Raw genomic sequence first — 26,330 nt, 5'->3', positions numbered from 1 at the left:
CCGGACCGGTGTATTTTGTACGGAGAACCGGAGAACTGCTGCTCTGGGGCGCCGACAAAGCAGCCACGCGGGGCAATGCAGTGGCTCCGGCCGGCACAGCCGCGCTGGCGACTTTGGATCTCCTCCGCCTGGGAATTTCCTAGTCTGTGGGCGATAAAAATGCGGCATCCACTCACCCTCTGCGCTTTCACTGGGAGCTGCAATCCTGAGCTGTTCCTAAACGGCTGTCTTGGATCCTCCTCCATTTATCAAATTTTCAAGGCATAAATAATCACATCTCCATAAGAAAAGTGAAAAAATGGGAAGAGGAAGGGAGCAGCAAGGGACAGTCACTTCCTGACACTATATAAGCGATATCTTTTTTCCCCACAAATGCGGGTATTAGTATGTTCATTAGACAGATGAAGAAACAGCAGCTTATAGAAAGGTTAAGAAACTTGTGTAGGTCATAGTGCAGGAAATGCTGGAGGCAGGGATTTCAACACAGGTCTGTTTGAGCTTTCTCCAGTATACTAGTTATCATAATTATTCCATTATTATCATTATACATTAGCTCATCCTTATATCTCCTTAGTAAATTATTGTCCTTTTGGCCAAGAAGGACACATGAAGTTCACAATTTCAGGCTGTCACAGGACTACATATAATATTGTAGTCAATAGAAATGTAATTTCTAAGTTGTGCTGAATTCATTGCAAGCTTTTTAATGTTTAAATGTTTATTATATACATATAAGATATATAGAGATTTTACAGGTTAAAGGATAAATAACTAAGGTTATAGTTGATCACATATTATATATGATGGAGTTGCTTAAATCCTAAGAAGGATGATGTTCAAAGTGTTGGCACTAATATAGTCTTGTCAGATATTTGGAGTAGTGCCTATTCTAGAATTCAGATTACAAGAAAAACCTTGACAATTTTCCAGATCCCCAGGGAAGAACAATTAAATGGTAACAACTATGTTACGGAAGTTGTCTAGTGTTCTGTTGGGAGTAGCAAGCCTGATTTTATTAGTGGTTTAAATCACGAAGACTTTTATTGTTTACATAACAAAATCAGAGTGTTACTGGTTTTAATTTTAATTCAGCAACTCCACAACATCAGGGTGCTGGATTCGCATTTCTGTGATTCTGTTGTTCAACTCGTAATGGTCATAAAATGGCTGCCACAGTTCCAGTCTTCACATCTTCATACTTTCTCACATGAAAGTTGGTATATATTTGTTCTATATTTAAAAGGCAGACAGATTCTGCACAGGGCATAAAATTTTTTTAAAAAATTTCAGTTCAATATAAGAGAATATTTGCTAACATTGGAGATTAAAAAATGCCATGGCTGCTTTCACTGTGTAGTGAACATACCCACAATGAAGTTATTTAAGTATGGGTAGGTTTTATGGTCACTCATTCATTATTGTTATAGGAGGGATTTCATAAATTAAAAGTCTCTTTTAACTTAAAATACTATACTGCTGTTAGTAGTACCACTAAATTATTGATTCCCTTGAAATAAACCATAGTTGCAAATAAGTAACTATAAAGAAATCAAAACCTTATCCATAATAAAAAATTATAAAAAAGCATCAGAAGACAAGACTTCACTATTTTTATTTTAAATAATTATTCTTTAAATAGCAGGATGAGTCAGCCTTGATGAACCTATTTTGCAATACACAATCCAATATTTTCCTATTTCTGCTCTATAATAGTTGCAATGGCTACAGTACCTGTGGATTTGCTAAAATTTACCTAATCCATTTCCACTGTCAAGTTTTTAAAGCACTGATGTATGCAGTGTTATATTTGTTCATAAATAGGATATTTATGAACTGTCTGAATTGAGTTAGGTAACGTAGATGAAGTAGTGCATCCCAATCAATTAGTTGGTGTTATAATTGCATGTGTAGCATTCACAATGTCTTTAAATTCATTACCTGGATTTCTTAAAAAGATAACATTTGACATGTTTATAAATATTAGTTCTATAAAGCTGTTAAAGTAATGGATAAATATTTAGCTGTTATAATGTACCTTGGGAAGTCATTCTAGTAAGCCATTTAAGAGTGGATGACAGTGTCTTTATTGTATCTTCAACCAGAGAAGGAAATGGCTTTGGGCAAAGGGAAAGAGTTCTGCTATGGAAATGTTAAATGTTAGGTGCCTTTGACATATCTAAGTAGAAAACATATAAAAAAATCTTGTAAATACATGAAACAGTTCTTATAAATACATGAAAATGTAAATGCAGAACTCAGAATTATGATAAAAGCTGGAGATAACATTTAGAAATTATTCATGTGTAGAAGAAATTGCTCAGAAAGGTGGGGCCTTTTCTAGTCTCTTATAAAGGACACCCCAGAAAGCTAGCTCATCCCTTCCACCATGTGAGAACACAGTGAGAGGATACCCTGTAGGAACCAGAAAGTGGACTCTCATGGATGTAGACTCTGCCAGCATCTTGCTCTTAAAATTCCAGCCTCCAGAACTGTGGGAAATAAATTTCTGCTGTGTGAGACTTTCAGTTTATGGTATTTTGTCGTAGCAGCCTGAGCAGCCTAAGATAATCACTTACTATAGGCAGCACCTCAGGCAAGTGACTTTAACCTCTCTGAGTCCTAGTGTCCTCAGGCATGGTACCCCTTTTATAGAACTGTTGACAGGAATAAATGTATGGAAAGTATTCTGTGACATTTCACAAATAACACAAAATCGTAAGCATAAGAAAAATGAGATTTGGAGAGGTTAAGACAAGGTTGCCCAAGTTTACAATTTACACAACCAGCTTTCCCAAACTCCTATCCATTGAAATGTAATCATAAATCAACAAGTTAGCCAAGATAGACGAATAGGAACAGCTTTTGGTCTGCAGCTCCCAGTGAGACCAACACAGAAGGCAGGTGATGTCTGCATTTCCAACTGAGGTATCCAGTTCATCTCACTGGGACTAGTTAGACAGTGGGTGCAGCCCATGAAGAGCAAGAAGGAGTCAGGGTGTCACCTTATCCAGGAACCACAAGGGGTCAGGGAACTCCCTCCCCTAGCCAAGGGAAGCCATGAGGGACTGTGCCTTGAGGGATGGTGCTACCTGGCCCAGATACTATGCTTTTCCCACAGTCTTTGCAACCCACCGACCAGGAGATTCCCTCAGGTGCTTACGCCACCAGGGCCCTAGGTTTCAAGCACAAAACTGGGTGGCTGTTTGGACAGACACTGAGTTAGCTGTGGGAGTTTTCTGGACCCCAGTGGCGCCTGAAACAACAGTGAGACAGAACCATTCACTCCCCTGGAAGGGGCTGAAGCCAGGGAGCTGCATGGTCTTACTCAGTAGATCCCACCTCCATGGAGCCCAATAAGCTAAGATCCACTGGCTTAAAATTCTTGGTGACAGCACAGTAGTCTGAAGTTGGCCTGGGATGTTGAAGCTTTGTGGAGGGAGAGGTGTTCAACATTACTGAGACTTGGGTAGGTGGTTTTCCCTACATGGTGTAAACAAAGCCACCTGAAGTTTGAGCTGGGTGCAGAACCCACAGCAGCATGACAAAGCTGCTGTAGCCAGGCTGCCTCTCTAGATTCCTCCTCTCTGGGCAGGGCATCTCTAAAAGAAAGGCAGCAGCCCCAGTCAAAGGCTTATAGATAAAACTCCCATCTCCCTGGGACAGAGCTCCTGGGGAATGGGGGCCAGGGCTGTGGTCACAGCTTTAGCAGACTTAAACATTCCTGCCTGCAATCTCTGAAGAGAGCAGTGGATGGATCTCCCAGCACAGTGCACGGGCTCTGCTAAAGGAAAGACTGCCTCCTCAAGTGGGTCCCTAACCCCCGTACCTCCTGACTCGTAGATAACTCCCAGCAGGGGTTGACAGACACTTCATACGGGAGAGTTCTAGCTGGCATCTGGTGGGTGCCCCTCTGGGATGAAACTTCCAAAGGAAGGAGCAGGAAGCAATCTTTGCTATTCTGCAGCTTTTGCTGGTGATAATCAGACAAACAGTGTCTGGAGTGGAACTCCAGCAAACTCCAGCTGACTTACAGAAGAAGGACTTGACTATTAGGAGGAAAACTAACAAACAGATAGCCATAGCAACAACATCAACAAAAAGAATACCCATGTGAAAACCCCATCCCAAGGTCACCAACGTCAAAGACCAAAGATAGATAAATCCACAAAGATGAGGAAAAGCCGCACAAAAAGGCTAAAAATTCCTAAAACCAGAATGCCTCTTCTCCAAAGGATCAAATTCCTTGCCAGCAAGGGAACAAGTCTAGATGGAGAATGAGTTTGACAGAAGTAGGCTTCAGAAGGTGGGTAATAACAAACTACTCCAAGCTAAAGGAATATGTTTTAACTCAGTGTAAGGAAGCTAGGAACCTTAATAAAAGGTTACAAGAACTGCTAACTAGAATCACCAGCTTAGAGAAGAACATAAATGACATGATTTAGCTGAAAAACACAGCACAAGAACTTCGTGGTGCATACACAAGTATTAATAGCCGAATTGATTAAGCAGAAGAAAGGATACCAGAGACTGAAGATCAACTTAATGAAATAAAGTGTGAAAACAAGATTAGAGAAAAAAGAATGCAAAGAAACAAACAAAGCCTCCAATAAATATGGAACTATGTGAAAAGACCAAACCTACATTTGATTGGTGTACCTGAAAGTGACAGGGAGAATGGAACCAAGTTGGAAAACATATTTCAGGATATTATCCAGGACAACTTCCCCAACCTAGCAAGACAGGCTAACATTCAAATTCTGGAAATACACAACTATGATGCTCCTCAAGAAGAGCAACCCCAAGACACATAATCGTCAGATTCACCAAAGTTGAAATGAAGGAAAAAATGTAAGGGGCAGCCAGAGAGAAAGGTCGGGTTACCCACAAAGGGAAGCCCATCAGACAGCGGATCTCTCTGCAGAAACCCTACAAGCCAGGAGAGAGTGAGGGCCAATATCCAACATTCTTAAAGAAAAGAATTGTCAACCCAGAATTTCATATCCAGCCAAACTAAGCTTCATAAGTGAAGGAGAAATAAAATCCTTTGAAGACAAGCAAATGCTAAGGGATTTTTGTCATCACCAGGCCTGACTTGCAAGAGCTCCTGAAGGAAGTGCTAAATATGGAAAGGAAAAATCAGTACCAGCCACTGCAAAAACATAACACAATGTAAAGAACATCGACACAATGAAGAAACTGCATCAACTAATGGGCAAAAAAACGAGCTAGCATCATAATGACAAGATCAAATTCACACTTAAAAAATATTAACCTTACATGTAGATGGGCTAAAGGCTCCAATTAAAAGACACAGATTGGCAAATTGGATAAAGAGTTAAGACTCATCAGTGTGCTGTATTCAGGAGACCCATCTCATGTGCAAAGACACACATATGCTTAAAATAAAGGGAGGGAGGAAGATTTACCAAGCAAATGGAAAGCAAAAAAAAAGGCAGGGGTTGCAATCCTACTCTTGGATAAAACAGATTTTAAACCAACAAAGATCAAAAAAGACAAAGAAGGGCATTACATAATGGTAAAGGGATCAATGCAACAAGAAGATCTAACTATTCTAAATATATATACACCGAATACAGGAACACCTGGATTCACAAAGCGAGTTCTTAGAGACCTACAAAGAGACTTAGACTCCCACACAATAATAGTGGAAAACTTTAATACCTCACTTTCAATGTTAGACAAATCAATGAGACAGAAAATTAACAAGGTTATTCAGGCCTTGAACAGAGCTCTGGACTAAGCAGACCTAATAGACATCTACAAAACCCTTCACCCCAAATAAACAGAATATACATTTTTCTCAGCAGCACATAGCACTTATTCTAAAATTAACCACATAATTGGAAGTAAAATCCTCCTCAGCAAATGCAAAAGAATGGAAATCATAATAAACAGTCTCTCAGATGACAGTGTAATGAAATTAGAACTCAAGATTAAGAAACTCACTCAAAACCGCACAACTACATAGAAACTGAACAACCTGCTCCTGAGTGACTATTGGGTAATTACGAAATTTAAGCTGAAATAAATAAGTTCTTTGAAATCAATGAAAACAAAGACACAACATACCAGAATCTCTAGGACACATTTAAATCAGTGTGTAGCAGAAAATTTATAGCACTAAATGTCTATATAAGAAAGTGGGAAAGATCTGAAATCAACACCCTAACATCACAATGAAAAGAACTAGAGAAGCAAGAGCAAACAAATTCAAAAGTGAGCAGAAGATAATAAATAACTAAGATCATAGGCTAACTGAAAGAGATAAAGACATGAAAAACCCTTCAGAAAATCAATGAACCGGGAGCTGGATTTTTGAAAAGACTAATAAAATAGACCTCTAGCCAGACTAAAAAGAAGAGAGAAGAATCAAATAGACACAATAAAAAATGATAAAGGTGAAATCACCACTGATCCCACAGAAATACAAACTACCATCTTTCACTTATTTACAGGCCAGGCACGGTGGCTCACACTTGTAATTCCAGCACTTTGGGAGGCTGAGGTGGGTGGATCACCTGAAGTCAGGAGTTCAAGACCAGCTTGACCAACATGGCAAAACCCCGTCTCTACCAAAAATACAAAATTACTCAGGCGTGTCTGTATTCCCAGCTACTCAGGAGGCTGAGGCAGGAAAATCGCTTGAAACTGGGAGGCAGAGGTTGCAGTGAGTCAAGATTGCACCATTGCACTCTAGCCTGGGTGACAGAGTGAGACTCTGTCTCAAAAAATATAATAAAAATAAAAAATAAAATAAACACCTCTACACAAGTAAGCTAAAATATCTAGAAAAATTGGATATATTCCTAGTATTCAAATAGAAAGAGAGGAAGTCAAATTGTCTCTGTTTGCAGATGACATGATTGTATATTTAGAAAACTCCATGTCTCAGCCCAAAAACTCCTTAAGCTGATAAGCAACTTCAGACAAGGCTCAGGATACAAAATCAATGTGTGAAAGTCACAAGTATTCCTATACACCAGTAGTAGACAGAGGGCCAAATCATGAGTGAACTCCCATTACCAATTGCTGCAAAGAGAATAAAATACCTAGGAATTCAACTTAAAAGGGAGGTGAAGGACTGCTTCAAGGAGAACTACAAACCACTGCTCAAGGAAATGAGAGAGGACACAAACAAATGGTAAAATATTCCAACCTCATGGATAGGAAGAATCAATATCGTGAAAATGGCATACTGCCCAAAGTAAAATATAAATTCATTGTATTCCCATCAAGCTATCATAGACTTCTTTCACAGAATTAGAAAAAAACTACTTTAAATTTCTTTCTTTTTTTTTTTTTTTTGCAACGAAGTTTCGCTCTTGTTGCCTAGGCTGGGGTGCGGTGCCACGATCTCAGCTTACTGCAACCTCTGCCTCCCAGGTTCAAGCAATTATCTGCCTCAGGCTCCTGAGAAACTGGTATTATAGGCTCCCACCACCATGCCCAGGTAATTTTTGTATTTTTAGTAGAGATGGGGTTTCACCATATTGGCCAGGCTGATCTTGAACTCCTGACCTTGTGATCCACCTGCCTCTGCCTCCCTAAGTGCTGGGATTACAGGCTTGAGCCATTGTGCTCACTAGAAAGAACTACTTTAAATTTCATATGGAACCGAGAAAGAGCCCGTATAGCCAAGACTGTCTTAAGCAAAAAGAACAAAGCTAGAGGCATCATATTACCTGACTTCAAACTACGCTACAAGGCTACAGTAAGCAAAACAACATGGTAATGGTACCAAAACAGATATATAGACTCATAGAACAGAACAGAGGCCTCAGAAATAACACCACACATCTACAACCATCAGATCTTTGACAAACTTGACAAAAACAAGCAATGGGGAAAGAATTCCATGTTTAATAAATGGTTTTGGGAAAACTGGCTAGCCATATGCAGAAAACTGAAACTGGACCCTTTCCTTACACCTTATACAAAAATTAACTTAAGATGGATTAAAGACTTAAACGTAGGACCTAAAACCTTTTATGGTTTTTATACCTAAGAAGAAAACCCAGGCAATACCATTCAGGACATAGGCATGGGAAAAGACTTCATGACTAAAACTCCAAAAGAAACAGCAACAAAAGCCAAAATTGGCAAATGGGATCTAATTAAACTTAGGAGCTCCTGCACAGCAAAATAAACTATCATCAGAGTGAACAGACAACATACAGAATGGGAGAACACTTCTGCAATCTATCCATCTAATAAAGGGCTAATATTCAGACTCTAGAAGGAACTTAAACAAATTTACAAAAAAAAAAAATCAAAAAGTGACTGAAGGATATGAACAGACACTTTAAAAGGAGACATTTATGCAGTCATCAAACATATTTTTAAAAAGCTTAGCGTCATTGGTTATTAGAGAAATGCAAATCAACACTATAATGAGATACCATCTCATGCCAGTTAAAATAGCAATCATTAAAATGTCAGGAAACAACAGATGCTGGAAAGAATGTTGAGAAATAGGAACACTTTTACACTGTTGGTGGAAGTGTAAATTAGTTCAACCATTGTGGAAGAGAGTGTGGCGATTACTTAAGGATCACTTGACCCAGCAATCCCATTACTGGGTATATACCCAAAGGATTGTAAATCATTCTTCTATAAAGACACATGCACACATATGTTTATTGCAACACTATTTACAATAGCAAAGACTTGGAACCAGCCCAAATGCTCATCAATGAAAGACTGGATAAAGAAAATATGGAACATATACACCATGGAATTCTGTGCAGCCATAAAAAAGGATGAGTTCATGTCCTTTGCAGGGACATGGATGAAGCTGGAAGCCATCATTGTCAGGAAACTAACAGAGTAACAGAAAACCAAACACCACATGTTCTCACTCATAAGTGGGAGTTGAACAATGAGAACACATGGACACAGGGAGGGGAACATCACACACCAGGGCCTTTCAGGAGGTGGGGGACAAGGGGGACAGATAGCATTAGAAGAATTACCTAATGTAGGTGATGGGCTGATAGGTGCAGCAAACCACCATGGCACATGTGTACCTATGTAACAAACCTGCATGTTCTGCACATGTATCTCAGAACTTAAAGTATTAAAAAATTAGCAAGTATTTGGATCCCATAACAGGTACAAACTATAGTAGGTACTGCAGATAAAAAGATGAATATGACACAATCTTTGAAGCTATTGTTTCTTTGAGGAAGATAATGAGTATAGTCTAAGAATTTAATTGACATTTAAAAGCAATGTAGTGGAATTCATGATTAATTGTGTGGTAATTTTTATAGACATTATATACATTTAAGTCAGAAGAGAGAGTCATTGATTGAGATGGTGCCTACTATAAGCTGATTTACTTGTCATAGTTTTTGTAAAGCTTGAAGTACGTTATGCAAAACAGAGAAATTATACATTTACACCAAGTGGTAAAAATACTTATTGCATGTATTTTGTATGTAATTCATGTTATAATAACAGGCTATATTTAAAACAAATAATAGGTAATGGCACTACTTAGCTATTTTATATAATTTGATGTTTATTAGCTAATTATTCAAATCATCTGGATTCCTTTGTAGTGCTCTTTGACCTGTGGCTCTGGAGTTCAGCAGAGGGATGTATACTGCAGACTGAAAGGTGTTGGTCAGGTTGTTGAAGAAATGTGTGATCAGTCCACTCGACCTTGTTCTCAGAGGCGATGTTGGGGTCAGGACTGTGTGCAGTACAAGGGGATGGAAAGAGAGAGGCTGAATGTGAGTATCAACAAGTAAATTTTCAAAGACACTCTATATAAGAATGTGTTATTCATTTGGTCATTGCATTTCTAGTGTTCGACATCATGTGAGAGAAAAGATTCCCATCAGCTAATGGAGTGCGTAGATACCCAGATCAGACAAGTGAATGAAAGAGTCTATAATTCGTCAACCAGATCTACTACATCCAAGAATTGCAGGAACCCTCCTTGCAGTTACATTGTGTTAACAGGAGACTCATCACAGGTAAGGCAAAGAGAGGAAGTTGAGAATTTTTGCTCCTGGATAAAACAGCTGGATCTAAAAGTTGACACAGCCTAAACTGGGTATAAAATTTGAATATGAGGGCAGATGATGGTATGCATATGAATCTAAGGAATGAGACCGCTGACGCTTGGTGCAAGTGGAGTAATAGTGACATGTGTGTTAAACTCTAGTGCAAGTCTGAAGTGTCAGTAGGTGTCAACTGTGAAGCCAACCACCAGGAACAGTTTTGCAAACTGGCCCTGTGTAATTGTCCACTTTTTGGAAACAGATTTACCAAGGTGTAATTGATGAACCATGAACTATATATATTCAAAGTATATAGCTTAATAAGTTTTAACACATGTACATAATCATAAAACCAATGCCATTTTCAAAATAAAGAGCATCTCCATCGACCCCAAGTTTCCTTGTGCTGCTTTATAATCTCTTCCTCCCTCTCTTTTCCCTCCCCACCCAATAAGTGACCTTACCTGTTTTCTATATTAGCAATCTATCACTATACTAGTTTGCATTTTCTAGAGTTTTGTATGAATGAATTATAAAATATGTACTTTTTAATCTGCTGTAACATAAATATTTTGAGGTTCAGTCAGGTTGTAGTATGTATCAATAGTATTTTTTCTTTTATTGTTGACTAATATTCTCCTATATGGATGTCTTTACGTTTGCCATTCATTTCTTTCTGATGTCTGATCCTCATCCAGTCTGTTTTTTTTTTTAAATCTCAGCCATCGTCGTCTTCATCCTTAGAGGTTTAGTTTCAGCTTTTTTATATCTTCCATATCTATACTTAACTTTGAAATATGAAGCATACTTATTAACTTTTTAACATCCTCTTCTGGCATCTAATTCTGACATCTATGTGCATGTTTATAATTCACAGACTTTTAGCATAGTTACCAGTGTGTGCATCACCATGATCAAATCCCAGACCTTTTTATCAATCCCAAAAGAAGGCCATAAGTAATAATTCCCTATTCTCACATTTTTTTCCTAGTCTCAGACAATCACTAGTCTGCTTTTTGTATCTATGGATTTTCCACTTCTGCACATTTGATATAAATGGAGTCATACCATACGTGATTTTTATGTCTGCTTTTTTCACTTAGCCTGATATTTTAAAATTTTATACAAGTTTTACCATACATCAATACTTTTTTCTTTTTTTATGATACATAATGTTCCATTGTAGGAATATACTACATTTTGTCTATTCACTAGTCAGTTGATGGGCATTTGGATTGATTCCATTTTTGACTTTTGAATAATGCTGTTAGGAACATTTGCATACAAGTTTTTGTGTGGATATGTTTTCAATTTTCTTGGGTACAAACCTAGGAATAGAATAGCTGGGTGTTGTAACTCTATTGAACTTTTTGTGGAACTGTCAACTGTTTTTCACAGTGGCTACACTATTTATTTTTCCTATCAGCAATGTATAAAAGTTCCTATTTCTCTCTCCATATCATCATCAGCACCCGATATAATACATCTTTTTTTTTTTTAACCATAACCACCCTAGTATGTATGAAATGGTATCTAGTGTGTGTTTAGGTTGCATTTCTCTAATGACTAATGATGTTGAGTATCTTTTTGTGTATTTTTTAGTTATTTTATATCTTATTAGATAAATATCTTTTTAAATCTTCTGCTATTTTATTATATTTTATTTTTTGATATTCAGTCTTGTTCTGCTGCCCAAGCTGGAGTGCAGTGGTATAATTACAGCTCACTGAAGTTTTGGCATCCTAGGCTCAAGCAATCCTCCCACCTAAGGCCATCTAAGCTTCCTGAGTTGCTGGGACTACAGCCATGTGCCACCATTTCATTTCTTCCTTTATTTTTAGTTTTTGTAGAAATGAAGTTTCCTTGTGTTGCCCAAGCATTTCCCAGGCTGGTTTCTTACTCCTGGGCTCAAGGGATCATCCTTCCTGGGCCTCCAAAAGTGCTGGGACTATAGCATAAGCCACCATGTCTGGCTGCTCATTTTTTAATTGGGTGATTTGTCTTTTCACATACTGACTTGTAAATTATTTATATATTCTGGGTACCAACTTTTATCAGTTAGATGATTTGGAAATATTTTCTCCCATTCTGTGTGTTATCTTTTCCCTTTCTTAATAGTATGCTTTGATGAGGTGAAATTTATTTTGTTTTTTTTTATTTTAGTTATTTGTACTTTAAGTATCATATCTAAGAAACTATTGCCTACTTCATGGTCACAAAGGTTTATACTTATATTTTCTTCTTAGACTTTTATAATTTTAGTTCAGACAATTAGGACTCTGATACATTTTGAGTTAATTTTTGTATATGATGTGAGGTAGGGGTCTAACTTCATTCTTCTGCACAAAAAGATTATTCTTTCCCCCATTGAATTTATCTTCACATCCTTGTCAAATATCAATTGACCATAAATGTGTTGGTTTATATCTGAACTCTCAATTTTATTCCCTTTATCTACATGCCTATCAATATGTTATTACTATGTAGTCTTCATTATTGTAATTTTATAGTAAGTTTTGAAGTCAGGAAGTACGAGTGAACCAACTTTTTTCCTTCCTCCTTAAGATTACTTGGCGATTCTGAGTCTCTTACATTTCCACGTTAATTTTAGGACCAGTGTGTCAAGTTCTGTATAAGAGCCAGCTGAGATTTTGTTAGAGATTGCAATGACTCTTGATCAGTTTGGTAAATTTTAGTATCTTAATAGTATTGTCTTCTCATCTATGAATGTGGGATGTATTTCCATTAATTTATGTTTTATTTAACTTATTTCAAGTATGTTTTATAGTGTACAAATCTTGCACTTCTTTTATTTCTGAGTATTTTTTATTCTTCTGTAAATGGAGTTGTTCTATTAGTTTCATTTTCTGATTATGCATTGCTAGTGTATAGAAATAGAATTGATTTTTGTGTATTGAAATTTTTGGGGGGGATTTAATTATTTAGCGTGTGGATTACATGGGATTTGCTACTTACAATGTCATCTCATCTGCAATTAGAGATAGTTTTATTCCTTACTTTAAAGTTAGATGCCTTTTATTATTCCTTTTCCTTGTCTAATTTCCCTGTCTAGAAATTCCAGAATAGTGTTAGATAGAAGTGGTAAAAACAGACATTCCAGTCTTGTTCTTGCCCTTTGTAGGAAAACTTAGTTTTCATAATTCAGTATGCTAACTACGGATTTTTTGTAGATTCACTTTATCAGATTGAAGAAGTACTCTTCTAGTCCTAGTTTGCCTCGTGTTTATATTATGTAAGTGTATTAGATTTTGTCAAATGTTTTGTCTGTATCTACTGAGATTATTATATTTTGTCCATTCTTCTATTAGTGTGGTATATTACATTGACTTGCGTATGTTACAACAACCTTGCATTCCTGGGATAAATCTTAGTTCGTAATGGTGTATAATCCTTTTTATGTGTTGCTGGAATTGTTTTGTTAGTGTTTTGTTGAAGAACTTTACATCTATATTATTAACAAATATTCGTCTATAGTTTTATTTTTTTTGTGATGTCTGCCTGGGTTTGAGAAATACTGGCTTCATAGGATGAGTTAAGCAGTGCTCCTTTTTCTTCTGCCTTGTGGAAGAGTTTTGGCAGGCTTGGTGCTAATCATTCTTTAAGCATTTGGTCCTGGGCTTTTCTTATGTGAAGTGTTTTGGTTACAAATTTAATCTCTTTACTTGTGATAAGTCTATTTAGATTCTCCCTCCTCCCCAGGGTTTGTGGTTGTTGCTGTTTGTTATTGTTTTTTTCTTTAGTGACTTTTCTGAACTGTAAAGTCTGTATTCTTTGTCATACATGGCCACTGAAGTCTTTGCTCACTGAGTTTAGTTGTCAGCAATGACTTGACAGTAATTTCCTTAATATCTGATACCAATAATTTTGGTTCCCTAGCCTTTGCCAAGGTACTGTGTGTTGGGGGTTTGGGAGTAGGGTGTGACCTTCAACACTCAGCTAGGTAGTTGACAACTTTTCCTTAATCTTAACTTTCTGCTTGTGTAGAGCCTTGAGGTCAACTGAAGGAGAGGCTGCAGGCCCTCCTCAGATGCTTCCTGAGCTTGCAGACAGACCTGGACATGTGTACAATCTGATGCATGTTCATGGCCATCTATATCCCATGAATACATTGGAGCTTTTCAAAGCTCTGATGGACATCTTATTCCTCAACTTTTCCTTTTTAGCCTTTTTAGCTAGCCTGTTGTTGCTTGAACTGTTATTGAGCATCCTGAAAGCTGCAAAGTTAAATAATGGTTTTTAATTGAGGGCAACAATTGCCCCTAGATTTTTAGCACTGAGCAAGTCAGGCCAAATAAAGACAGTCTTGCGAGTGGGGTCTTCCAGAAAATGACTAAACAGTTTAAATAATGACAATTCTCTGGGAATGAGACTTTTGAATGATGTCCAAGCCTATTCTGCTTCCCTCCAGTGGCTGCCAGAATTCTGAGTTTCACCATAACTACAGAGCTGTTGATTTTAAAGATTACCATGGAGCTAGAAAGAAGAGAATGGAAATAGAGGAAGTTAAATCATCACAAAACTTGCTCTTCTTACCAAGAGTTAGCCATGTTTCTTGAATAAGTGCCCTCTGTATTGCTGCAAGTCTTTGGTCAGTTTCTAGAGTTCTGAAAAAGCTGATCTAGCAAATTTTGCCTATTTTCTCACTGCTGTTATAGAAGAGAGAATTTTTAGATGTCCTTACTCTTCCATTTTCACAGATGCCACCCCTTTAGGGATGTTTTGATAGATGGTTTTTTCTTCATTATGAATCTTATTTTCCAGATGTGTTGTATACCAATTAATTTTCTGTTGCATGTCAGCCATGAATTTTACCTTTTTGGTGACTAGATTATTTGTTATTCATATACATGTATTTTGAGTTTTGTTCTGGGCTGCATTTATTTTGTTGGGAAGCAGTTTGACCCTCTCTTGCCTTGCACTTAAGATTTGTTAGGCAGACCAATATATTGTTTAATCTAGGGTTAACTATTCCTCTCTACTGTGACAAGAACCTTTTGAGTACTTACCTATTTCCTCACGTATTTAAGTTTTCCAGTCTAGCTGGAGGAAATAAGCAGTGTATTTGGTTCTGTGTGATCATTAGTAACTTCTAAGCCTTTTGGTTGGTGTCCTCACAAGTATATACGCACGACTGGTCAGAACTCTGCTGTCTTCCTTTCATTGTGCTAAGACCTGGAAACCTTTTCAAAGCAGTAGGCTAGAATGATTTATAGTGTCACTTTGTTTCTCATCTGTCATGGATTACTATTCTTTATTGCCTAATGTTGAGTGTCTCAAAAGTCATTGCTTTATATTTTGTACAAATGTTTTGGTTGTTCAAAGATAGAAGGTAAATCTATTCCTTGTTACTCCACTTTTGCTAAAAACAGAAGTCTATTTGCCTATTTTTGAATTGGGGCTTTAATTTACAGGTAAATCACTTACCTATTTTAGTCAAATGTTATTAGGCTTTACATTATATCTATGAAGATACATGTATGCTAACCTATACATAGTTACCAGTGATTTAAGGCTAATAGATACCCTTTATTTTTGGTAAGGACCCTCAATATGTTTTATTCCTCTAAAGCTGTGCCTATTGGGAGATATAGTTTCATTCAATTACAATGGTAATGTAATGAAAACACACACATATATACACACACAGGTACTACAGATAGAAAATATAGCTTGAATCTAAGTTTATTCCATTTATTGGTACAACTCTGGGAAACTTGTCTAATGTCTGAACCTTTGTTTGCTCATCTATAAATGAAGCAAATTAAATAGGATTGTTGTGGAGATGACACAATGTAATATATATTAGCCATCTGACAAGTATTAATCCCTGGCTAAAGTTAATGAAATTTTCTTCTCATATAATTATGTATTTTTCAGTGTGCAAACAACTGTGGATTGCGTTACAGACAAAGGATTACATATTGCATCAGGGCCGCATCTACTAAGAAACATAACCTCCGTCGACTTTGGCCTGTAGTCTATCAAGAATGCCCTGTGAGGCCTTCCTCACAGGTTTACAAATGCACTGAGAGCTGTTTGCATTTGGCCACTTGGAAAGTTGGAAAATGGAGCAAGGTCAGTGTATAATTTTTCAGAATTTTAGTACTTCTGAAAAAGACTTTCTAGGCATGGGAAGTCTGGTAATCTGTATGTATAGCTAGATCCTCAGAGTTGCCTCAGACCCCTATTGTCTAAAAACAATTTTATCATTTATTTACATAAATATCTTATCTTTTGATGCTTGCTATAACTTGCTTAAAGCAGAGACCATAACTCATTCTTATTTCTGTTCCTCAGAGAACTTAGCACAGTGGCTTGCATTTTAAGTAAGTGCTTAAAAATATTTATCGGTCAAGTGAAGAAGTAAATAAATCTAACATGTTAGTAATAAAATTTATTTATATCATATTATATTTCCAGTTTAATTGATAGAAAGCAGGTAAATATCACTTTGCAAACTTAGCATATAACTTAATGAGATAATCTTAATTACCATCACTGACTAATGTATTAAGTATTTACAATGTATTGTTGCTACAACTGCGCAGAATGAATGAAAAGAACCCAGTAACTGAGAAGTAATAGATTCAGGCTCATGCCTAAGGATTTTTTCCACCTGTGACTACCCAGCCCCCAGGATAGCTTTCTGTCTTCTGTAGTTCTAGCTACTATTGACTATCAGTTTGTTCCAGAAATACCTGGTCTAAGAAAAGGAGACTTGGATTTTCTGGCCTTATTATTCATAATATATTTTACCTTTAAAATTTACTCTGTTCACAGTGCTCAGTGACTTGTGGAATTGGGATAATGAAGAGACAAGTAAAATGCATTGCTGAAAATGGTTTGTCCAGTGACTTATGTTTAAACCATTTAAAACCAGGTGCTCAAAAGAAATGTTATGCCAATGACTGTAAGTAGTAGACTTCAAAAATCTTAGTACCTAATAGTTTCTAATGAGTTTCAGTTAAAATATGTATCTGTAATAGTTGCATACTCCACAAAACAGTGTCAGACATTCACAGTATAGCAATATTTCTATGATTAAGTTCATGCTGTGTTTGTAATTTGTTCTGTGTTAAGTTGTGTTAATTTGTCTCTGAAGGTAAATCATTTACCACCTGCAAAGAAATTCAAATGAAAAACCACATTACAAAGGATGGTGACTATTACCTTAACATTATGGGAAGAATAATAAAGGTATTATGAAAACAGTTCCTATTTTAACATGGATCATTGACTTTGGAAAAAGTTTTTCTAGATGTTTCCTTTTTTCTTTAGATTCATTGTGCAGACATGCACTTGGAGAACCCTAAGGAATATTTAACACTAGTCCAAGCTGAAGAAAATTTTTCTGAAGTGTATGGCTTTAGGTATGAGATGTATTTTTGTCTTGTCTATCTGAGCATTTTCATGGTCCTCCAAGAGAATTGGAACTTCTAGCCTTCAAAGTGATACTTGAATAGCTTACATGTGAGACAAGTAATTTAGGAGCAAGTAGACATGTTAGAACCTAAGCCAGATGTTGTCAATGCCTGTTCAGAAATAAAAGCTTGAATATTAACATGTACTGTTAGTGTTGACTATTGACATGTACTGTTAATATTGACTATTAACAGACAGATTGACTAAGAATACTGTTGGTGAGAAGTGGGACATAATGAACAGAAGAATTCAATAACTATGTGCATTTTCATAAAATCAAATTATTTCCAGTAAGGAAAGCTAGGAGAATTGCAGCTGAATTATTTTTTTTACAAACTCTTCTTAAATGTTTTATTGAGAATATCATATGTTCACCTTTAGTGATTTTTACTTCTTTCTCAACTTGTTGACACTATAATATTGAAGAGTATGAATGTGTTTTATTTTTCCACTCCCAAAGTTTATCTACATTATGGTCTAGTAACTGCTTCTAATACTAAAATATTCCAATGTTATTACAGACTAAAAAATCCATATCAATGTCCTTTTAATGGAAGTAGGAGGCAAGACTGCGAATGTGACAATGTACACCTAGCTGCTGGATACACTGTTTTCAGCAAAATAAGAATTGATCTCACTTCCATGCAAGTTAAAAGTAAGTGCTCAATCTATATTTTGAAATCAAAAACCCTCCATTTGCTTATGAATGTCTAACAATATGTTAGTATATGTCATAGCCAGGGTACAGAGAAGGACCCCCATTTTGCAAAAATTAATTTATATAAAAACAGTTAGCTGCACACTGCCTCTGCAATGACATTCACTATGGGGACTCTTACTTTTTTGAGATTGAGTTTCACTCTTATTGCTCAGGCTGAAATGCAATGGCACAATCTGGGCTCATTGCTACCTCTGCCTCCTGGGGTCAAGTGATTCTCCTGACTTAGCCTCTTGAGTAGCAGAGATTACCTGCACATGCATTAAGGATAAGAAAATATCCTCAGTCTACTTGTGGAAGCTTTTTGCAGGGTTTAAACAAATCATTTACATTAGTGTCAAATGATAATTTATCAGATATTTTTCCATACATTATCTCATTTGACCTTTTTAACACTCTTATATTACTTAAGGCAGATATTATATCACAATGTTATAAGTAATATGGAAGTTAAGCAACTTGTTCCATTAATATGGTTAGTAACTGGCATTAGGGAAAATAAAATTATATTCACAGACCTTAGATTATAGATCATACTGCTTATCTAGCAAGTAATTTATAATACAATCAAGTCAAAACATATTTATAGAACTTAATATTCACCGGGCAAATGCAGCCTGCTGTCCTGAAATTTACATATTTAGGTGAAGAGGCAAAAAAGTGCATTACACTAGCAGAGACTCCATCTCAACACTAGTGCCTAGCATGGTGCATAAGTCATAGAAAGCAATAAAAAAATTTAAGACAATATATGCATAAACATGTAATATACAAATTATAGTCATAAAATTATAAACTACTATTGTTAATAATAATGATGGCTATGATTTACTGACCATCCACCATTTACTACAGTGTGGTAGCATTATATTACTATGGTTACAATAATAAACTCTGGAGTTAGACTGTCTGGGCATAATTCTTTATCTCTATCAGCTGTGTGACATTGAGCATATATCTTTAAGCCTCAGTTTCCTCATCTGTAAAATGAGAAACTACAACTAAGGTTTATTCTACATTTCTTCTTTCTTTCCTACTTTTTTGTTCCTTTTTGGCTAGGATTAAGAATGATATTTGTGATGTATTCAGTCATTGTTTTACATATAATACAAGCTTGTCCAATCCATGGCTTGTAGACTTGATGCGGCCCAGGGCGGCTTTGAATGTGACCCAACACAAAATTTGTAAACTTTTAAAAAATATTTTGAAATATTTTTGTAATTTTTTTTTTAGCTCTTAGCTATTCTTAGTGTATTTTATGTGTGGCCCAAGACAATTCTTCTTCTTCCAATGTGGCTCAGGGAAGCTAAAAGACTGGACATCCCTGATACAGTACATGCTCTACAAATATTGGTTATAATTTAATAATGTGTATTGGTCAGGTAATTAGCACTCTAAGTTTCTAATAGACCCTCAGTAGCTTATTTAATGTTAATTAGGCTGCTTTAAAAAAAATTAATTTATCAAACAAAGCTGCCATTTTGTCAGGCATTGATCTGGGCCCTGGAGCATACAATGTCAAATATATAGTTTCAACTCCTCTCTTTCTCTTCCTCAAACTTGTATGGTAAAAATCCAGTCTTGCCTTGATTAAATCAAACCTTCTACCCATTCTGTGCTTTCAGCATAAAGCTGAATGTGGCAAATAATATGCAGCTCTTTTGACTGATATCACTTTAAGCACATGAGTATTAAGTTTACACGGAGCCATGGTGCTTCCAAGTAATCCTGTTGCTTTCCCCTATTCCATTCTCTCTCCTACTTTTCTAAGTGTCTAACTTATGCCTTCTCCTCTAGCTTCAAATCTCAAAATTTTTAATACTTCCACTCTACTAACTCACTGCTGATGATCTTGCTTCCTATTTCGCTAGAAAGTAAGAACAGCCAGAAAGGTGTTGCTCAAGTTCCCACTGCCACATCTACCAACCCACCTAAATCTTTACCTATCTTCTTTGCTTTCTCCTGTTTACTCTGGATGAACTCTTCATCCTTCCATCCAAGGCAAATTCTGCTCTGCGTCCTCAAGCTCAGTGCCTTGTACCTACTCAAGAACATTATTTCAGCATATGTCGTGATCTCTCTTACATCCTCAATTCTGCTGCTGGATCATTTACATTCTGCATAGAGAAACATGTTCTTATTTATTTTATCATAATTAGCAACAAATCTTGACCTCTACCCTTCTAGCCACTGTCTAGTTTCTGTGTTCATTTATAGTAAAATTTCTTAAATGAGTTATAATTTACACTCTCCAATTTCTCTTTCCCCATGCTATACTCTAATCAGTCTCTTATTCATGTCACTTCCAGGAAACAGTCCTTATGAAAGACATCAATGACCTGTTTTCCTAAATGCAATGATAAAGTCTTGTTTTCCATCTTACATGATTCATCAGCAGTATTTGGATTCCAGGACTTTATCCTCTAAGGTTTTGCACCTTTCTCTATCACTCTTCCTCTTGTCTTTCTCACTGTTTCTCGACTTGGCTAGTTACTCTTTATCTTCTACAACACTGAATATTGAGGAGCTGTAGGATTCAGTTGTTCCTTTGGGAATCTCATTAATTTTATTGATTTCAAGTACCATCTATTAAGTTAGAGTCCCAAATGCGCATTTCCAATGTGACTGCTACCCTAACCTCCAAAATCCAACTGCCTACTCAGCATATTCATATGAATGTCTAATAGGCACGTCAAACTCAATGAATCCAAAATTGAACCTCTAATATTTCCTGCCAAACCTGCTCTTCAAACCCAAATTTTTACCACTGCAGAAAATGTGACCAATAATATTCTACTTAGTCTAGCTAAAACCTAGCAACATCTTTAACTTCTACCTTTCTTCCACACCCACATATAATTCATCATCAACTTTGGTCAGGTGAATTTTCAATGTGCATGCTGCTATGGACAGAATTGTGCCTCCCAGAATTCATGTGTTCAAGCCCTAATCCAAAATTGATGGTATTTGGAGATAAAGTTTTAGGATATGATTTGGTTTAGATGAAGTCGTATAGGTCAGGCTCTCATAATGGGATAAGTGCCAGACAAGAAGAAGAACAGACACCAGGGGTATCATTGTGCCATGTGAAAACACAAAAGAAGGTAGCTGTTTGCAAGGAAGACAGCCTTCACCAGAATCCAACAATGCTGGCACCCTAATAGATTTCCAGGCTCCAGTACTGTGAGAAATAAATTTTTGTTGGTTAAGTCACCCAGTTTATGAGATTTTGTTATGGCAGCCTGAGCCCATCTAAGACATATATTAAATTTCACTTTCCCACTATCTTATTTGCTACCACATTGGCCAAGTCTACATCATTTTTGCATCTGAATTATGACTGGTATTCCTGCTTCAGCATTTCACTACTCTCCCCTCTCTTAACCTAGATTCTTTTCTCAACAGATAAGCCAGAGTGATCCCCTAAAACATAAGCTGTGTCATGTCTTGTACGTTATCTTATTTGATCTTTTTAACAATCTTGAACTCTGCTCAGAGCTCTCCAAACATTTTCCATTTAACTCCAAATAAAACTGAGAATTCTTTCACTGGTCAGCAAAACTCAACATGACCTTCCCACCCGTATTCCCTCTTGGTTTCCTGCTTCCCAGAGCCCTCTCGTCCCTCCTACTGCAGACACAGTGGCCCTTTTGCTGTTTCCGGAACACACCAGGCATACCCCTACCTTCAGGCCTTTGCATTTACTGTTTCATCTGCCAGGAACATTTGTCTATAGCTGTCTGTATGGTTTACCCCTTCACTTCTTTTGGGTCTCTTTTGAAATTCATCTTCTAAATAAACCCGTCTAGAATCACTCTCCACAACTAAATTCCCTTTCTCTCCATTCTATTCTCTGCTTTATTTTCTTTCCATAGCAAGTGTCACCCCTAATATACTATAATATTTGTTTTATAACATTTCTCTTCCTGGTAAAACTCAAGTTCCATCAGCCTCTGTTCACCCACTGTTGTGTTCACAATATCTATAATAGTGCCCAATCCAAAATAGATTGTAAATAAGGATCCATTAAATTAAAAGTCCATGCTTTTCTCAAGAGATTCATAGAAACAGAGAGTTTGAACAATCTCAAGACAACTTTGAGTTAGCAAAAGTGGCGAAAAATGAGTTTCAGGAGGAGGAAAAAGCATGAACAAAAGCATGGAAGGGAGAAGCATTTTGATGATATCAGAGAATAAACATAAATCAAATGTAGGTTGGGGAATGGTAGCTTATTAGAGAAGTTTGTAGGGAGCAGATCATGAAGAACAGTGTATACTAAACTATAAGATTGGATTTTAACTTGCAAGTCATAGGAACCATCGGAATAAAGGCATGAGCAGGGGAAGGAATAGAGTTGGTTGGAGGCAGAATAGATTGCATCCATAAAAAATGATTAGGAAACTAATATAACAATTCATATAAAAAGGGATGAGTGCTGACAACATGGGTCAGGATACCCATCTGAGAAATATTAAAGAAGTAGACACTATAGGTTTTTCTGATAGAAGGGGTGTGAGAATAAGTGAATAAGTGGAATATTTAGAAAAGTTTCTAAAATAACTAGACAGATGGTAGTCCAGTTTAGTGAAATGGAAAATAGAGCAGGGTAAATAAATTTGGAGAAAAAGATAATGCATTTAGCTTTGAACATGTTCAATTACAGATATATGTGGGTCATCTAAACAATGATGCCCAGTAGGAGTTTGATATATGTTCTGTAAGTCATCAGAGTCAAGTGGACTGGATATATATTTATGAGTCATTGTGTAACTGGCTGATGAAACTGGCTGTTGATTGACATGCTTTTGGAGATCGTAATAAGAGATGCTTTGAAAGTTGTGTCTCTGCTCTGCCCCAGCCTAACTCACAAATGCCACAAATAAATAGTGGTGTGCAGGGGAATAAAAAGTCTGATTTGTCATGTTATACATGGTGTATATATTCCCACCATGACCAATCAAAAGCTACCAATATGACCTCATTGTACATGGGGTTGGGAAGAGATACACACAGTTGGCTCTCACTATTTGCTACAAGCTAGCCCTGGTAAACCATGGAAAGCTTTCTAGTTTTTGAATCTGCTCTTGGAGATGATAGATATTGCCAGAAATGCTAGCTTTCGGAATAGCCTCTGAAGGACTGCTGTTATCCTGGGACATGCCGTGATTTTGCAGTCTTGAAAGTGAAGACATTTGGAATTACACAGTGGAGGTGACAGCCACTGGCTAGATGATTTGGTTGGGATATTATTTGATTCCAACATGAATAAGTGATTGAAGCAGCTAACTTTAGGGTTCCTTCCAGCCTGTTTTAATACAGTGACTCTATTTTTGATATTTTATGTAGACTCTTCAGCACTATTACCAGTCCAGAAATTTTGCTAACCTTGTTAGCAAAAGTAAGTTTAAAAAAATAAAAAGAACAACATAATGCAATAAGATAAGAATAAAAGAAAATGGCATACTTTTTTGCTGAGTGATTTTGAATTACCTAAATGAATTTTTATTTATGCTGTCTATAAACACTCAATTTTATTGCTTTGTCATTTATGTTTACATAACTTTTTTTCTTCAGTAATTTGGCTCCTGACCCTACTTCATCTATTTCAGATATTCTATTACTTCAAATGTAATAATGCATTGATTTAGTTTTTAAATCTTCTGTTTAATTGCAAATGTGCTTGCCATTTGTTAGGGCAATTTATGATATGAACATTTTTGTGTTAAAGAAAATTTATTCATTGAGAGTCTATTCTATGTAATATACTAGAATTGTGGCATTTGTGCTTAAAATTTTAAAATTAATTATATAAATATGTTTAAGAAAGTAATATGAAAACTCTGACAAAAAAGATTGCATTATTGTCTCTATGCTAAAGAATGTCATTTATTATTTTCTAGCTACGGATCTTCTTTTTTCAAAAACAGTATTTGGAAATGCAGTTCCATTTGCCACAGCTGGAGATTGCTACAGTGCTGTCAAATGCCCACAGGTATTTCAAATTTGCTTGACTACTTTTCTTTCTTTCTTTTTTTTTTTTTAGAAGAAGAAAGAGAGAAAGAAAGAAAGAGAAAGAAAGAATAAAAAAAAAAAAAAAGAAAAGAAAAGAATAAAGGAGAGGAAGAAAGAGGAAGAGGGAGAGAGAACAGGGGTGTTGCTTTCTTGCCCGGGCTAGAATGCAGTCTAAAAATGGGTATGCCTGTAATTGTGTTTAATAATAGAGACATAAAAAAAAATGAGGGAAGAAAATAACTGACAAGCAGCCAACCAATATTTCATTTAAACCTATAAATAGGTGTGATGTGGTACTGATAAGAGTGTACATTTTGTGTATTTAAAGTGGAGAGTTCTATAAATGTTAATTAAGTCTACTTGTTCCGGATCTGAGTTCAAGTCCTGGATATCGATGTTAACTTTCTGTCTCATTGATCTGTCTAATATTGATGTTGAAGTCTCCCACTATTATTGTGTGGGAGTCCAAGTCTCTTTATAAGTCTTATATATCTGGGAATTCCTGTATTGGGTGTGTATATAGTTAGGATCTTTAGCTCTTCTTGTTACATTGATCCTTTGATCATTACGTAATATCCTTCTGTGCTTCTTTTGATCTTTGTTGCTTTAAAGTCTATTTTATCAGCAAAAATTGCAACCCCTGCTTTCTATTTATTTATTTTTGCTCTCCATTTGGTTGGTAAATTTTTCTCCATCCCTTTGTTTTGAGTCTTTATGTATCCTTGCATGTGAGATGGATCTAGATGTAGCATACCAATGGGTCTTGGCTTTTTTTTGCCTGTCTGTGATTACTTTTCTTTCGTTATGAAAAAAAAAACTTCTCTTTATTCATTTTTTTGATCAGAATATTGCAAGAAACATAAGTAAATAGAAATGCAAAACTTCATATATGCACTTTGTTTCAAAAGTTATAGATAACCTTTGGAGGGAAAGCGTCGTTGCCAATTTTGGGTTTGTTTAAAAGTTATAACAATAATTTTAAACAGATTCTATTTCTTCTTCCATAATATGTTATCAGTTTCTTCATCTTTCTGTTTAGTCCATAGAAATGAATACATATTTGTTAAAAGACAAAGGAACAGGTCACAAGCATGTAACTTTCATACCCTTCTGCTGACATCAGTTCTATTAGATTCCTGGCTCTGTAACATCCCCCAAATGACAATCTATTATCAGTAAAATGTATATTGAATACATTTTCATAGTTTTAGTCTTGTTTTTATCCTTTATTTCCAGAGTTCTCTTCACATGCTCTTATGTCATTGCCGTGATTTCCAATATAGAGCATGCTTCCTAGAAGAAAATTTACTCTCACATTTTTAACTAGAGATTTTACATAGATAATGAAAACATTTTTATGATAAGATGAAGAATTGTAAGCTAGATGAATATAGTACTTTTAGGTGACTCATTGCTAATTGAATACATGAATCAAATCTACTACCTAAGATAAATGGTAATTACTATATTGATGTCATTTTGAAGATAAGTAGTTAATAGTTTGCTATAGGCCCCTCTTAGACTGATCCATTTATAGTTTTCATCACATGACATTGAAGTTGTGTTTATATCAGGAAGAGAGGATATTTTCTGTTAGAGAACTTAAAGGAGATCAAAAGATACTAGAACTACAGGCTAAAATGAATAAGAATAAGTCTATACATCTTAACTTAGGTCCAGAAACTTAAACAGAATGTGATAATGTTACATGAAAAAGACATAGGTGTTTTATTCACCCAGTACAAGTTCAGTATGACTCCTTTAGAGCAGGGAGTGATTTATAAGCAACCTAATGTAATCATAAGGTTCCAAAAGCAAATAGGAAGACTGAAGGATTTATTTTTATTTGACACTGGAACCTTGTAATTATTTTACAAATTATCTCAATAAAAGATCATTTTTAATCTATTTAGGAGTAGGAGGAGATCACAGGAAAGAAAGGAGGGTTTAAATCACGTCAGCTAAGGAAAATGGAGAAGGTAGCCAGGAAAAGAGTGGCAATTACTGGTAACTATCTTTACATGTTTAAAGAACTACCGTTAAAGAGGAGTGAGATTGTGTGTGTTCCTCCAGGAGGCATTAATAAGTCAGTAGTTTACAGCTCAATATTAAGAAGGCTTTGACAG

The 26,330-nt window shown here is 36.1% G+C and overlaps 1 protein-coding gene across 1 annotated transcript in view; it reads left to right on the top strand.

Annotated features, from left to right (window-relative positions):
* ADAMTS20 (ADAM metallopeptidase with thrombospondin type 1 motif 20) overlaps positions 1-26,330 on the top strand; it is a 211,995-nt gene that overhangs the window by 168,321 nt on the left and 17,344 nt on the right. The window contains exons 30-37 of the mRNA XM_032248353.1: positions 9,585-9,758; positions 9,834-10,004; positions 15,930-16,127; positions 16,833-16,962; positions 17,155-17,249; positions 17,331-17,422; positions 17,996-18,129; positions 24,093-24,184. Coding sequence (XP_032104244.1) covers positions 9,585-9,758; positions 9,834-10,004; positions 15,930-16,127; positions 16,833-16,962; positions 17,155-17,249; positions 17,331-17,422; positions 17,996-18,129; positions 24,093-24,184 — 1,086 coding nt within the window. The remainder of the gene's footprint in view (positions 1-9,584; positions 9,759-9,833; positions 10,005-15,929; positions 16,128-16,832; positions 16,963-17,154; positions 17,250-17,330; positions 17,423-17,995; positions 18,130-24,092; positions 24,185-26,330) is intronic.

This window comes from Sapajus apella, unplaced genomic scaffold, assembly GCF_009761245.1.
Source record: "Sapajus apella isolate SASKATOON/1434 unplaced genomic scaffold, GSC_monkey_1.0 scaffold66, whole genome shotgun sequence".
NCBI classification, from domain to species: domain Eukaryota; kingdom Metazoa; phylum Chordata; class Mammalia; order Primates; family Cebidae; genus Sapajus; species Sapajus apella.
The sequence above is the reverse complement of the archived record's forward strand: the minus strand, read 5'-3'. Positions and strand labels throughout refer to the sequence as shown.